The sequence below is a fragment of the Cyrtonyx montezumae genome, unplaced genomic scaffold (assembly GCF_038088225.1).
Source record: "Cyrtonyx montezumae isolate F1298 unplaced genomic scaffold, pur_monq_1.0 scaffold_10, whole genome shotgun sequence".
In the NCBI taxonomy this organism is placed as follows: domain Eukaryota; kingdom Metazoa; phylum Chordata; class Aves; order Galliformes; family Odontophoridae; genus Cyrtonyx; species Cyrtonyx montezumae.
In genome coordinates, this window is record NW_027071826.1 from 33,036,221 (window position 1) to 33,052,452 (window position 16,232).

Here is a 16,232-nt window from a genome sequence, read left to right on the forward strand (position 1 = left end):
CCCCAAACTAAAGTGAAAAAATATCCGTATTTTTTACTCCCCTCAAGTAAAAATAGCAATAAGTAAACATTAATAGGAATGTTTTAGAAGAAATAAAATGGGCAACATGCATTTATATTTTGGCAAATGTAAGTGGAATGCAGGTAGTAAACAAATCTTTTCTTAAAAAGAAATATATGTATATATATATGAATTTTAACTTCTCATCTCAGCGTTTGAAAGCTCTTACAGATGTGCGACTGAAATCTGGCTTACGTGTATAAAGTATACAATCAAAATATATAGGGAATAAAATAGTTTGTGTGGTCATCTTCAGAAAAAGAAGGAACCAGAGTCTGAAATAAACTATGTTAATATCCAGATAAAACTAGCAGATTTGTACCTTTAAAAAAAAATCATGTTTTCACCTAAGCACTATGATTTGCCACCCTTCCACTGCAGTTTTTATAGACTCTGTGACAATAAAACAAAAGAATTGCCACAACTTCATTTTTATATGGCAGTCCAGAGGACAAGAACAGGACAATTCACTACCAGACAGTTCTCTACTAAAATGAACCCGAAGGCTGATACTTCAATCTGTTTTCATCAACCAATACACCAACCACATATGATAACAGTTGGCAAAATATCTTCAAGGAAAAAACTAATCCAAGGTCAGCTCATGAAAGAAAGCTTTTATTGGATGAAAACACTACTGAATTTCCTTCAGCTACCATTGCTGTAAGGAAGCTTAGAAACTTGAACTCAGCACTGAAGCACTGCTGTAAAATATGGAATTGATACAATAAGCTTCATTCATACTGTGTAAGATGGCAGATAAATGCAGAAAAGCATGGTAAAATCGCAGCAGTCCATCAGTCCTTCTCTAAATAACATTATGGCATCTCACAGACACCAAGACAACTCTAGATAAACACCCAAGAAACTCATGACTCTAGGCCTTTCTCAAAGCACCAGTCCACCTTCAAACACTTCCTAATATACAAAATGGGTCTCTACAAGACTCAGTAACTCAACAGTTACATGAAGCAGCACTGGATATCTTTTTTTTGCTGGCATCAAGTGCATTCAACAATCATGCCACAAGTAAGAAAACTATTGTTCATTTGCTTAATTTTCTACGGCCACTGAATTTGTATCTCCCCTTCAGCATTTTTACTGGATAAAACTGCATCGTGTGATAACACAGTTCTTTAAACACCTACTTATTCTATTTTACATTCTTTTTCAGTTGCACTTGTATTTTAAAACAACCAAAATTACACTTTCTGTTTATGTTTCCCACATGACAGTTCTAACCTCTTTTCATACTGAGTGAATCTGACTTGAGAGATCGTATTTATCAGCATTTAACTTGCTAAACCATTCTAGCTAGAAAGTTAACTGTATTGTCAAGAGCTTTAAGTGGCACACTTCTAATTATATCATGAGGAAAACTTGTAATGAAGACAATATCTAAATATGCAAGTAAGAAAACACTGGAGGGAGATACAGAAACAACAACAAAAAACAGTTAAACACTTAAAGATTTGTAATTTGTGATCCCTAAAGTGGAAGTTTATCTTCCACTGTGTACTTCAGAGAGAAGATTGTTTTTTTAAACACTACATGCACACTTCCTGAATTCCTAAAATCTCTTCCACACTACAGTGCCAAGCAGGAAACCTGGCACAATTAGGAAATTGACCAATCATTCTAAAAACTGCCAAATCTGATTGTTCTTCAAATACTGTATTTGAACAGTCCTGTGTTTGTTGTCAGAAGAAAAAAAGAATCTCACAGGACTAGTTCAGTCTTTAATGACAATTTCTGTGAAAAGCTAAAGGAAAAGCAACAAATTTACAAAGTTGAGAACATTTGGAACAACTGTACTGACAAGAAAAGGAAAGAAAATAGGATTCTGAAGACTGAAGAGCCACAAAACCCCATTTAAATGCTGACAGATATTTCCCTGTGTGTGCATACATTTATCTTTGAATAGCTTTACCATGCACGATATTTACAGTAGATCTAGTAACATAACAATTTTTTTAATTAAGTAAATCTTAACACATCTCAAAACTGAATCTATCAGGCCCCAGTCAGTTATTAAATTTCTGACTGAGCAAGGAGGTACACAAAACAACATACTATAAATAAAATTTATTACCCTTATTTAAGTATGCAATTACTTAGTTCCTGATCCTTTCAGTAGAATCACTTCGACACTTTTCCTTTAGTTTTACAGCTTTCTTTCTGAACCCTTTATCACTAAGCTAGCTAGCATCCTAATTATCATCATAATTAAGGATTTTTACCAAAGTTGGCAGATCTGTAAAAAAAAAAACAAAACAAAAAAAACCTTACAAACAAGGGTGTTGAAAACTGTGTACTATAGCATTACTAAAAATATTAAAAAAATGAGGGCAGATGGACAAGATTTTCTTATGTAACTTCACAATCTCTTCCTGTAGATACGATTATAAAGAACAAAAAAAGAGTGGGAACACAAATATGAAGAACAGCAACGCTTACCATTTCCTGAGACGCATACTTTGGATCTTCAGGATCAACTGACCAGTAGCAGTAGTCAAAGCTGAAGGTTGCAGTCTTTTCTCTTGAGTCCCAAGTGCCATCAAATCTACTGTCAACCTGACAACAGAAGGAAAAAGTCAGACTTCAATCCAAAGCTGAATAAAAAGCAAGCATTTTAAAACTAACAGGAAATTTATCTAAGACCTGTATTTGCAGAAAAGGAACAACAGAAAGTTAACTCTCTTAATTCATTTTCCTTTAATTCACAGAGAGAGGAGGCAGGGATGTCCATGACAAACCTACTGAGGAATTTTTGCTGAAGGGTACATTTTCTGTAAATAATACTTCAGCCTAAATACAATCAACAATTGTGAATCTCCACAACATCTGTATTAAGAGAAAAGCCGACACCTTAACATGAGAAAAGACTTCACACCTTAACGAGCCTACTGACCATCTTTATAGTGCTTCGATTCAGAGATCATTTTATTAAGTTACCTTTTATTTCCTTAAATTTTCTACAGCAAAAGAAAGACAAGAAGTCAATACTGCAAGCTATCATAACTTCTATAAATGAAAAGCAAAAGAACCAAACAAAAAAACCCACATACTTTCATCTCAGGGAGATGTGCTCTTGCCTGACAGAAAAAAAACCTGTTCCTTGTAAACCTTAGCATTGTTTCCAAAACAAAAGAAAACCTTGTGAATTTACTACAAAGCAAATGCGCCTCACATGCAATGCAAATATTAGTATATATATATATAATGAGTTTATGCACCATAGTAAGCAGTCTAAATTAATTTATGCATTAAAAAACTCACCTGTTATGAAATATCATGAGAGAAAACATTCACAAATTGGCTCTTACACCTCCAAACAATCCTGCCCAGACTGTGGAGCCTGTTTTGACTTCCCAGTGCCCCAAGGCAGCCCACAGAACCTCTTTAAGAAATAAAATTGGAAGTTGACTATGTCACATGGCTCAGCTGGGCCCACTTACTCAGCTGTGGACCTCCACCTGCCTGCAGGGCCCCTCCCAGCTTGGGCGGGAGGGGGGAGGGCTGCAGCATCACCATGGCAACCAAAGTCTTCCCCAAGAAAATTGGGAACAACTTGCAGCTGGAAACCAACTGCCTCTTGGAGAGCTTTATTCCACATGCAAAGAATTGGGGAAAATTGATTAAAGGAATAATGAATCTTGGACTCTGTAAATATAGCCTTGCAAAGCCATTCACATCTGGAAGGAGATCAATGCAAGCTACTTTTAGTCCTAATTTCAGGATAAGTGCTGTCTTACCAACGATAACTCAGTCAGAACAATGGAACTTCTGCCGACTGAACTAAGGAAACCCTAGAAGCATCAGCAACACAACACAAGCCCCAGTAAAGAAACCAAATATGAAGGTATTTAGCAACATTAACATCCATGAGACCTTCCATACAGCTAACGTTTTTCCCCTCTTCTTTCTTTAAAAAAGAACACCGACAGTTATTAGGAAAAAGTCATAATAGAAAAAGTAAAAAGCTCAAAGACCATTCTATCTGTGCCCAGCCTTCTCTTCAAAACCTCATGAAACATTTCTCTTCCAACCAGCTAGAATAAAAGCTCCTCGCAGCTATAAAGAAACACAGAACACATCCATCTCTTAGAATCCCCGCCTTCACCTCGGTAAATCTGTAGTTCAATTATTTTCTTTTCAAGCAGACAGAAGTTTGACAACAAAAAATTACTTGGTTTCCACACCATTATTTTAGCAGAGGTACATGGCAGTTTTAAGTAGTTTAAGAGTCTAAAACACATGGGTTGATTCCTATGTATGTAGGCTCCAAAGGTCTCAGAGGAAGAGAGCCACATTCATTATACTCTAATAGCTCTTGGTCTTTTACAAAGGCCTGAAGTATAGCTGAACACATTTTGTTCCATTTCATGTTAGCCAGTCACATTTCAAGTATAAATAGGAGAGGAGGAGAGAAAGACGGAAAGAAATCTTCCAGATGTTAGTAACAGTAAGATAAGCGCAAAATCATAAATAAATTACCGACAGCTTTGAATAATGGCATGCAGCCAAAGCACAGAAGCTTTGATGAGAATGAGAAAGTTAGATTGCACATTCCCAACAACATAAAAAAAAACTTTCTAGAGCTCTGCTAGTTTAAATGTCTCCCTCAGTATTTCTCTCAAAATGATCCAGTAGCCAAAGAAATGCAGCAAAGCATCACATCAGGATCCTTAGAGGAGAAACAGAAGAAAACAAAAAGCATACCTTTATATTTCTGACTGTTGCCACTTTGTCATCAACTTCTACAATCACTCTTCCTCCTTCTGCACTCTCTCTGGAATCAAAACACGTTCAAAAAATTCATTTGAAATACAATGATGCATTTCAAATTCACACTCTTGAAATTTGCATTCCCTTTCAAGAGTTTTAAGACAGATATAAAACACTTTATAAAACACAGTGACAGAAAACAGCATTTGCAGACAGGAATCATAACAGTAAGAGGTAAAATACAAAGCCCAACAGCTCTGTGGTCATCAAGCAGTTTCAAAGTACTTACATTTTGATAGGATTTTCTTTAACATTAAGAACTGCTTTTTTAACTTGTATTTAGGAGGAAGAACAATGTCTTCCTAAAGGGAATATAACTTCACTTCAAAAACATGCACTGGCACTATTACTTTGAAGCAGAGTGGAGCCTTCATAGACCGGCAATGTTTTGTGGAGTATGGATCCAGCTCACAGGCCAACAAGACAAAAGTGTTGTCAGGTATCATTGTCCAGTTTTTAACACATAATCTAAAGATTTTATCATAGTCTACAAGAAAGTTCTTTTTAGCAAAACAAGCCTGCCCTGAAATGTAAACAGACTGATTGCTCCACAGCTGCAAATTATCACACACTCACATACATAATGAGAGTTAGAAAACTCAAATTCAATTGACCACCATTCATTTGTGACTCCAAATCTCTGTACCTCTGTTTTAACCAATTTTCATACATTTGCACAGGATGTAATTGCTTTCTAAGTTAATTTCTCCTTTCATTGACAGCTAACTTTCAGACAGAACACAGTATAGTGCAGCCTGCCTTTTGGTCAGTTGGGTAACATTGTTCAGATCTCAACTGAAAAAATACACACCAGATTTCTGATTCTAAATAAACAGAAAATTTAAACAAAAGGTCATCTTAAGTTACTTTTAAATATTTAACCTCACCTTCTATAGCTGCTGAACTGTTCCAGATGAAGTTTACAATAATTAGAAACACCTGCCTGAAACAGGTGTTCACAGATCAGTGCCTTCAGTCCCACCAGTACTAATTAGAAGAAACTTGCTGCCTTTAGCCCACACCGACTGTATAAACCCTAGAAACACATGTATTAACAATAGAGGGTTCTAATCACCAAAGTATTCATAGACTAAAATCATTACTTGAAGATTAAAGATTAAGAAATTCCAAACACAAGACCTTAAAGGTATAGAAATTACTCTCACATATAAAGTTAAAATGCTTGTATTTAACTATTATAATATAATGACAGTGCAATAGAAACAAGAGAAAATCAAATTACCACACCCCACTCTAGCTCAGGGTAATGATGATTTGTCACTATGCAGCAGTTGAGTAGCTTTGTTCAAGACTCACACATGAAAGCCAGCAGCAAACAGAAATAAAACTAATGTCTTCCCCTGCTCTGGATGTCGACTCTCAGTCTATGTTACTTACAATCTGTCTTCTCACCAATGCCTCACATGTGCTCGGTGTTTTTTTTTGTTTTTTTTTTTTCCTGTGTCTGTGTGTATGTATGTGTGTCTGCCTGATATAGCAATCACCCCCATATAATGACTCAGATCAGCTGTGATCAGAAAACAAACACACAACTGCTGAAGTCAAAGCAAGAAAAAGGGCATGAGTATGCAGTGGTGGAACAGAGAATGCTTTTGCAGCAACTTACAGCTGAGAGAAAGAGCTCTGAGCACAGAATCATTAGGTGTGGCAAAGATTGGCAAAGGCCCGTGAGATCATCTAGTCCACCAGACCATCTACTACCAATATTGCCCCATTAAACCATATCCTCAAGTACTTCACCTACACATTCCTTAAATGCCTATAGGGATGGTGACTCTCCCACAACCTGAGCAGCTAGTTCCAGTGCACAACCACTCTTTTGGAGAAGAAATTCTTCCTAATATCCAACATACAACAGAGCTGGACCTGTAGCTGTCTCCAGTCTGACAAACCATTTGTTCAGCCTCCCTGTAAGTACGTGTTTATTTCATACTTCACTTAGGTACAAACCAGAGAACGTTAAGGAAGGAAGCCCATTTTAATATCTGAAGTCCAACAGACAAAGGACATTTACAGATGTTGCAGATGTTCTGCCTTAATTCTAAGTTACAAACACTACAAGAAGCTCTTGCAGCAAAAATCGTGCTGGTCCACACAGGTTATATACATGCATTACAGTTTGCATTTGACTAATAAACAATATTTCATTATTATTGAATAGGTGCTCTGCTCCACTGGTATGAAAGCTGTGTTACTTGTACCAAAACAAATCACCCCCAAAGTGCATTTTTCTTGTGATACATTTGATTCCCACAGTTCAGAAGTCACAGTGATTTAAACATTCAGCTTTCCTATCATCCCTCCTCTTGCTTTTTTGAAAAATTCATGCTGTGTTTGGGAAATGCTTCTATTCTAAATTACTCTGTACAACTTTTTTTTCATGCAGAGCTGCAAAAAGACCATTTTGTGGTACATGGGTCAAGAAAAGTCCCAGATCCTCCCACAGTTCTAGCAAAATGCAAACCCAGTGACAGAATAGTAACAAAATGCAAAATACAGGAGCAGGGCTGCAATAGGGAGCTACAAGAGAGACCAAATGGAAGCAAAGCTGCTGTGGCAGTCTAGCCAAAACCAGGGGGGGAGCTCAATGGAAAATCTTCTCTAACAGTTTCTGGTCCTCTGACAAATCATTTCTGCAGCCCATCAAAGCAAAGAATCCCAGAGAGACAGCAGATGCTGAAAGACCTGGAAGAAGGAGCCAGCAGAACAGAATCATGGGAGGATCAGGACTCCCAGAGAGCAACATTTCCACATCTTGCTGGATTGCACTGAAACTAGGTCAGATGCAGAGTGCAGAAGTGCAAATAGGTACACAGAGCTGAAGGAAGCAGAGGGTGGGAAGAAAGGCAGTTGTTTATTTTAGGCATTATAAAATTTACACCACTTCTCCTCCACCCTCTAAAATAACAGTCATGTACTTCGAGAACAAAGGAGTTGGCTTTTCAAAGTTGTGTTTATTTCACAAACATGTACATGCAGTAAAACAAAAATACTGGAGTCATTAGCACTAGACATAATACAGCAGAACTGCTTCTGCAAACACTGACCACCTAATACCTGAGGGAATTAAACATAATAAAGCCAAAATACACCACTCAACTATGTGAGATATCCTAAATAGTTGTTGAAAGGATGCAGTGCACACCTCATATAATTTTAAAATAATCCTGCAATGCAATTCTTGCATGCATCCTACGCTTTTCCTCCCAATGCCCATCACTCAAGCAAATTCCAAAACCAATTTCAGCTTTGAGAGTTCAGTAGTGAGAGTTGATAGTGCCTTCAGCCATGAGAACTTCCACACTCTACTGACAAGCTAAGGTACCCACAACCACAACCCAGCTCATCATCTCTGCCTGACAGCAGCAGCAGCATCTGTATCCTAAGCCTTGCTGCTGGGAAACTCACAAACAGTATGAACACACTTTTTCTGGATAATGCAGGATATATTTTTAAAAAGTATCAGCAACTAAAATAAAAATAAAATTTTAGAAAAGCCTATACTTGCTTCTGGTGTTTTTCATTATGCAGAACAACCAACACCATTTGGGATATTTCTCATTAAGTTGGTATGTTACTGGGACTTGCAAAAGAGGAGTACACACTCAGTCAGCAACTTTCCTACCAAATTCAGAACAGATGTTGATAAATAATTTAATAATCCATATTGAAGCCAAGTACAAAAAGTTCAGCAAGACAACACACTGCTGTCATGGACGTGCAGCTCCAGTTATCTGTACAGAGCTTTCACTGGCTCTAATAATAGCTGACATGATCTGATAGGCAAAAGTCACTATCACTGTGGCTTCCCTTTAGTGTTCTTTGCAAATATAATACAGCAACAAAAATAGGAATATCTGGTGCAGAGAAACTTGAACCATTGCTCCTTCAAGATAAAGGCCTACTCAAATAGTCAAAATTTTCTTGATCATATTCAGACTTTTTATATGCATCTTGAAGAGCTGGATAGCCTCCTCTGGTGGCCCTGTTTGCACAGTATTTTAAGCCTTGTACTACAATAACAAGAACATTGAGCATCTTTCTAGAGCATTCCAAGTCAGAAATGCTGCTCATGATTCACCAGCACTTTGAACAGCCTTGAAACGACACTGCTTTCTCTGTTAGAGCATTTGGGGGAGGAGGGAAGAGGAGAAATAAAACTCACCTATACTACAGCACCCAAGGAAGCTTGAAAGGAGGGGGATTGAAAACAGTGTTGCAGTTCAGTCAGTCCAGTTTCAATCAAAGCCAATACTCTTCCACCCTTAATTCCTCAGCATGTTACTGAGTAACAAGACACAAACTTTAGCAAAAAACATGTGCCATGTGATTTCCTTGGAAATCAGAATCCAGATACACTAGTCAGTTTCATTGTCAAGAGGGCAGAACCACAATCTGCGATCACGGTTAAACAAATGACTGTTTCACTGAATGCTGTGGTGCACTCTCATCTCCCTTGCCTAATATTTATCTCATTACACCACAATCAGCTCTTAAACTGAACACTGGAATTCTAAAAAGCAGACATGCAGTTTTTTTCTTTTCTTTTCTTTTTTCTTTTTTGTTTAAGCTATGATACAGATAGAAAGATAGCAAGAGAACTTAAAAGAGTAGGATTAAAGAAAAGAAAATTTGGGAAACACTACCCAAATTGCCTGCGCGCAGTGTTCATATCTCACAATGAACTGCACAAAAGTCCCACAAGACCAGCTTCCAACCTCTACAGCACACTCAGAACAGAATGGCAGAGACTTCTATGCATACAGTCACATCATCTTGCATTAATATGGTTTTTCATCAGAATGAAGGTGTGGTCTTAGAAATCAAAACTGCCCAGCATGGCTCTTAGTCAGGTTATTTAATTACATTGTGTCCTACTTTTCACTGCTGCATATAAAAAAATTCTGATCCCTGCTCCAAAACATTCTGATGTCTGTAAAGTACTTACAGGACTTAGTGCTCTATGAAAATGCAAAATTACAGTTAAAAGAGTTTCAAAAGGTTGTGGTGATGTTGTTTTAGGATATTGTTGAGGATGCTTTTGTAGACAAGAGAAGTGAAAAAAGCCAGTCTCTTATTTCAGAAAGCAGGCCCACCAGCAGCTAAGCAAGCACCTTGTGCTGCTCCCAGCTTGCATCAGGGCAGGCATGGGGCTGCCACATAACATCGTCAGAAGCATTGTTGTCTCTGTTTGCAGTAGACTTGCAGCATTTGGACACTCAGACATGTAGAGTCCTGCCCTTTTAAGAAGCCAGAAAGCTTGTCCCATGAAAAAGTCAGAAAACGCGCCCTGTGTGACTGCAAGAATACATCTGGGAAAGGTTGCTGATGCAGTGCCCTTATAAAAACACAGATGTTGCTTATGCAAATGACTTGCAAAGGCCAAGTACAGTTACTAAGAGAAAAGAGCAGCCATCTCAGTGATAGTTTACACAAAACTTTAAATAATAGACTAGGCAAAGGAAAAATAGCTAATTTGATTGAAAGAAGGGAAAAGATGTAAGACAACCTTAACAATAGGCTAGGTTACAAAACAGGTCATGTGAATGTTAAAATACATTTCTTTTTGGTAGAGAACTACTTTGTAAACCCAAAATAAGTTTCCTTAAAAAAAAAACCAAAAAAAAAAAACCAACAACAAAACCAACAACCCAAGAACAACAACAACAACAAAACACCCCCAGCTCTTCTGTGGAAAAACAATACAAAATGAAAAGCTTGAAATCATGAACAATGCAGAACCAATGCAGTTTGTGCAGAACTTCAGACACAACTCTTGGAGGTCTGAGGCAGCTTTCTCACCATTAGATACCACCTTTGAACTCAACCACAGCTTTTGGGACAGTCCAGCTACCATCATCTGGGAAGAGGAACTGTCAGTTAAGAAAAGGATGCAGAAGAACAGCACCCATGTAACTGCCATAGCAGACCAAAGCAGCCTGCCATTGACAGGCACTGGGAGTGAGTCACCAAGGTGGTGAGGAACATCTACAATATGTAATTGAGAAAAGTAAGGAAATACAGCCAGTGTAGAAGACAGACACTTCACTGGCACAACTGTATTCAATGGCCTACGTTAGTTTAAACTTTGTTATAACATGAGAGGTATCCTAATAATCCTAAATAAGTTAAAGGGTGTTCTCTATTATTGCCTCTGTCACCTATTCTTTCCTGTATTTAGACCTTTTCCTTTCACAGAGACATTCCAATCTCTTGAAAATCAAGAGCAATTTTGCCATTTTTCTCAAGAAAAGAATAAGAGAGAAAAGAAAAAAATGCTCACATCTACGACTCTAAAGGAAAACATGCATTGTCCTTGAAAACCCTGTTTTCTTTTTCTTTTTCCAAGAAAAATATAAATGCAACCTTTAAAAAAACTCTCTAAAAATACAGAAAAGCTAATTTAATCACAAACTGAAATCATAAACAAAAATAGAAATGTATTAATGTCAATATCTCATGTCATTACGCTTCAGTTGTATGTGATGCAAGTATATATTAAGTTGAAAATACTACAGAAATTGTGGGTTATTTATTTATTTATTTTCCCCCTCCTCAATATAACCTGAAAATGCTTTTGAAATATTAACCTCAACTCATCCAGCTATGCTTGCTCAGAATACTTTCTTCTTAACAACAGATTATGAAGTTTTAAAAGTTAGATGCTACAATAACCAGAACAGGTTGCTTCAAAAAGTGCTTGAAAAAGGCAACAGTGAGTGATCAGTGAAGAATAAAAGTTTTAAAAGGAGTATGCTTGAATCACCAGAACAATCGCATTCATTTTGATGGAGATAAGAGGGAGAACAACAGTAGGCTTCAGCCTGCTGGGGTTTTATTTTGCCCTAACTTTTAACATTGTGTAAGATTCAAGAAGTGTACTCTACAGGAGTTGCTACAAGTTACCACTCATGTCAGTAGTGGCAAGATCACTCTAAGAGCTTGAGGTTTGCAGTAGCATGTAACAGCACAATCTACACAACAGTGACAAGTCCTGCTTACAAAAGAATCTTTCCTTTTACTCACCAGCACGTGTTAAGAAAGAATAGAGGAAGTAGACCACAACACAGTATCCAGTTAATGAAGCTGACCTTGCGGAACATTAGTAAATTCAGGCACAGCACAAGTCAATAGTAATTTACTTAACATCATTTCAGAAAGATTTTTAAAGCAATTCTTATTTTCATGACAGCTTTCATTTTTAATAGAAATGAATATTAAATATTAATATGACATTGCACTGATCAGCTGAACTCCTTTCTTACCTGTTCACTACAGCTCAACTCAACATACTGTCAATTTAGCCCAACACAACAGGTACTTCTCTGGAAATCATAACAGAGAAAGTTTCCCTACTACTACTCCCAAGATCACAGCTATCACTTGTGGTCTAAAGACCTCAAACAGATCTCCTCCTTCCTTATGCTGCCCAAAAGCATCATTACCTCCTGCACCTTGGGAAGGCTGTTATAAGTCTACACCATAGACAGCAGCAGTAATGACAAAAACCACTGCTTCAGCTCAGACTGACAGTGAACACCCGCACAGCTGGAAGCACAGTTCAGCTTTGCCACTTGAGACTACACAGACATTTCTTCAATGCTCTCATCTGCCAGCAGTACGGGCTTAAGGATTCTTCCAGGGAATGGGAAATAAACAGCAGGCTGGAGGCCTTCAAGTCACAGTTTGGAAACAGGCAAAGCATAAAAAGTTGAAGGCAGCTTTCCGGTTAATTCACCAATTTAGCAACCCTTTCAACGACATGAGGCTCAGGGAGGACAGAGAGTTCACTTGTGAGTTAATAAAGATACCAAGAGTACCTTTCCATTAAGCTCCTTGCCTGTCAGTTCCACAGGCAACTGAAAAGAGTTTTCCAACAGTAGAATGTACTTTCTGCTTTGCTGGGTGCTACATGAGTAGCTCCCAAACCTCAGGACCCAATTTCAAAACTCTCTGTGACATTCTCAAAAAGCATCCCAGGGAAATTTGCACACCCTAATGTCAAGCATTTTTTTACAACTCTATTAAATGAACATGCTGTGAATTATTTTACCCATGCCCCATCCACAATCCATGAAAAAAATGTAACATCTAGTTACTGAAGTATCCTAAAAAGTGAATTCTATGGGAAGGAATGAGGCTTTTCAGTATGGTTCAGAGGACTGTTTTTTAAAATAAAAAGACTATATGTAGCAGCTCTCAAAAGGCACTGTGAAAAGGGAACACATCCCGGGCATGGATCATGGAGGAAAACTGACAGTATCATACCACCATGCTGCAGCTTGTTCCACAGCAGCATTGGAGAAATAGGAAAGAGAGCCTGTATTCCCACTTTACATCACTGCATGTTAGCATTGCAAGTGTTTCTATCAATAGCTTTTAGCCCACTGCCAAAAACATTACAGTTTCACAACAGTAGTTTGATAACTAACAGAACAAGCAATAATACGCCTGGAAATAAACCACAAAGGGATTTCACCAGTGCCTAGCTCCTATTTAATACCTGAAAATTATTGCTATAGTCAATTTACTGCACCCATTCACATTTCCATATTTAATTCTGTGGAGTGAAATTGTCAAGTCCAACAAGTATCAGTGTATCCATATGTGACAAGCTTACTTCATTTTGTGGTACTTAGAATGGTAAGTGTGCAGTAAAGATTTTTCAGAAGCAATGCTACTCCAGGGAACATACTGTATGGATTTTACTCTCAGGACAATGCTTTGATGACAAAATAAAATAAAATAAAATAAAAATAATAAAATAAAAATAAAAATAAAAATAAAATAAAATAAAAATAAAAATAAAAATAAAAATAAAAATAAAAATAAAAATAAAAATAAAAATAAAAATAAAAATAAAATAAAAATAAAATAAAAATAAAATAAAAATAAAATAAAAATAAAATAAAAATAAAATAAAATTGCATTGTCTATTACAGTATAACTGATGGTACTATGAAAAATGTTGACTACAACCTCTTTAAAGCTTAAGGAAAGGAAAAACTTCTGCATGCTGTATAACTGTGTGCTTTTTAGCTACTGGGGATTATTTGTGCGTGGGAGTTCTCTGTTGAAGAATGTATTGTGATGGCACTGTACAGGCACAGAACAAAAAGACCTCTCTTTGCTTGGCCTTATGCTAAGTAACAAACAGCAGATGTGAACAATATGAATTATAATAAATGGATACTTTAAACAGAAAGTAGGATTTTATGATCTCCCATATAAGATCTTTTAACTTCTGAATATTCCATCAATCTAAGATGCAAACCAAAGTTCACCCACTCACATAAACTGAATGAAGGAATGAGCAAGTTTGGATATTCTAAAAATGACCACTAACACTTTGGTGCTAGCATTTCCTCACAGCTTTTTAGAACTCTTGGAAATGAAAACTTTAATCACTGGAAATGCAGCTGCACACACCACAGTACTTCAACCCAGCTTATATCAAAGAGTTTTTGTAGGAAGCTTTTCCTTTCAAAGTACCTAGGAGGTCCCTGGAACTGGAACAATCTATTAATCACAGAATTGTAGGGGTTGAAAAGGACCTCTAGTGACTGAGTCCAACATCCCTGCCAAAGCAGCTCCCTAGCCCAGGTTGCACAGGTAGGCATCCAGACGGGTCTGAAACATCTCCAGAGAAGGAGACTCCACCACCTCTATGTGAGCCTGTGCCAGTGCTCCGTCACTGCACTGTGAAGTTCCCACACACATTTGTGTGGAACTTCCTATGCTTCAGTTTGTGGCCATTTCCCCTTTTTCTATCGTCACACACTGCTGAAGAGTCCAGCCTCATCCCTTTGTCTCCTGCTGCTTAGCTATTTATAGATCTGGATCAGATCCCCTCTGAGCCCTCTTTTTTCAAGGCTGAACAGACCCAGGTCTCTCAGCTGTGTGTGCAGTGAGTGCAAGAGGTGCATGTGACCAAAACACAGAGGTGGCTTAAGAAACTAGAATGGAAAGTGTAAGTTTCTATCCCCACTGATCTCCATCAGGGTGACATTAAATATTCAAGTATTTGCTATTTGCCTTGAATCCGTCATGTTTGGGCAATTTTGGTCAAGGCCAGAAAGCAAGTTCTCCTACCAGAGCCTTCACAAACAGCATTCAATCATTTCCCCTTCCCTTTTATAAAATATAGAAAGCCATCTGGAACATTTTTGCTGACCTCAGTTGTGGCAACACAGTACAGGGTATAAATAGCTTATGACCACAAGCTCCCACCCCATCAGTGAGGCTGCCAGACGTAGAGCAGTGGAGTTATTCAACAATGTCTGCCCATTACCCTCCGGGCTTCCCCCTCCACTTTATTGCATCTCCATGTCAGTGCCAGATGAAATGCATTTCACTATGCCCTTGAGCAGGAGTCTGTCCATCCAGGATCCCACCCACCCCTCCAAACTATGCTCCTGTCACACCACTGACCCTCCCAACAATACCAAAGGTTTCCCTGCTTGTCACCCCTCACCCCGAAGAGCTGTAGGCACAGTTTAATGCTACAATGACATATGCACAGTTACATACTACTCACTGGGGAATAAACGTTAAAGCAGATGTGATATAAAGGCAAATGCTATTGTGGGAGAAATGTCACTGACCGCACAATGAAATACACCATCAAGTCAAACTTTGAAGCTCCTTCGAAGTCTGATTAACCCTGCAAGACTGCAAAACGGTCTATGAATAGATTGGTCTTATTACCAAGTTTTCGTTTCAGTGTCAGTACTTCCATGCTAGGAATGACAAAGAGAATAAAACCAAGGACTCGCGCTAGCCAGGCGGGCTGCCTCGCATCACTGCTGTGCCCTCGGAGCTCGGACCCGTTCTCAGATCACTTCCGCCTGAAGCGCAATAGCATTTCTCTAACAGCAGAAGCAAATTACCGGCCGCTAAAGTTTGCTTTTCCTTTCTTTTCCTCCCCAAACTTCCCAGCTCCATCCGCGCTCCCCTCACAGAGCCCCACCGCACCTTTTGCTCAGAGGTCGGACCCGCACGGCCACCTTGACGTTTGCCATGGTTCGCCTTACGCCCTGCCGCCCCGATCCCGCATCACGCCCCCGGCACGGCCGCCCAGCGCCCAGGGCGGAGCCGCCCCGTCCCATGCGGCTTCGCCTCGCCCCGAGGGCGGGAACACAGCGAGGACCGCCCCGACCCTCCTCGCGTCGACGGGAGAGAAACCTCAGGGTGGGAGTCGGGGAAAGCCGTGCCCTAAGCAGCTGTGTGGGTCGGGCTGAAGATTTGCAGCCCCTCCAGCGGCGAAACTGGGAGTTTTTGGTGCTTACTTAAAAGCCAGCCGGCGTGTCGCTGCGCCTAACGTAGGGTCTGGCCGGATGAGGCGCCAGGAGCCGCTGCTCGCG

At 38.8% G+C, this 16,232-nt stretch overlaps 1 protein-coding gene across 1 annotated transcript in view; it reads right to left on the bottom strand.

Moving 5' to 3' along the window:
• STARD9 (StAR related lipid transfer domain containing 9) overlaps positions 1–15,927 on the bottom strand; it is a 91,928-nt gene extending 76,001 nt beyond the window's left edge. The window contains exons 1-3 of the mRNA XM_065754764.1: positions 15,844–15,927; positions 4,783–4,852; positions 2,518–2,634 (exon numbers count right to left, since the gene is read on the bottom strand). Coding sequence (XP_065610836.1) covers positions 2,518–2,634; positions 4,783–4,852; positions 15,844–15,890 — 234 coding nt within the window. The 5' untranslated portion in view covers positions 15,891–15,927. The remainder of the gene's footprint in view (positions 1–2,517; positions 2,635–4,782; positions 4,853–15,843) is intronic.
• Between the last annotated feature and the right edge of the window lie 305 nt (positions 15,928–16,232).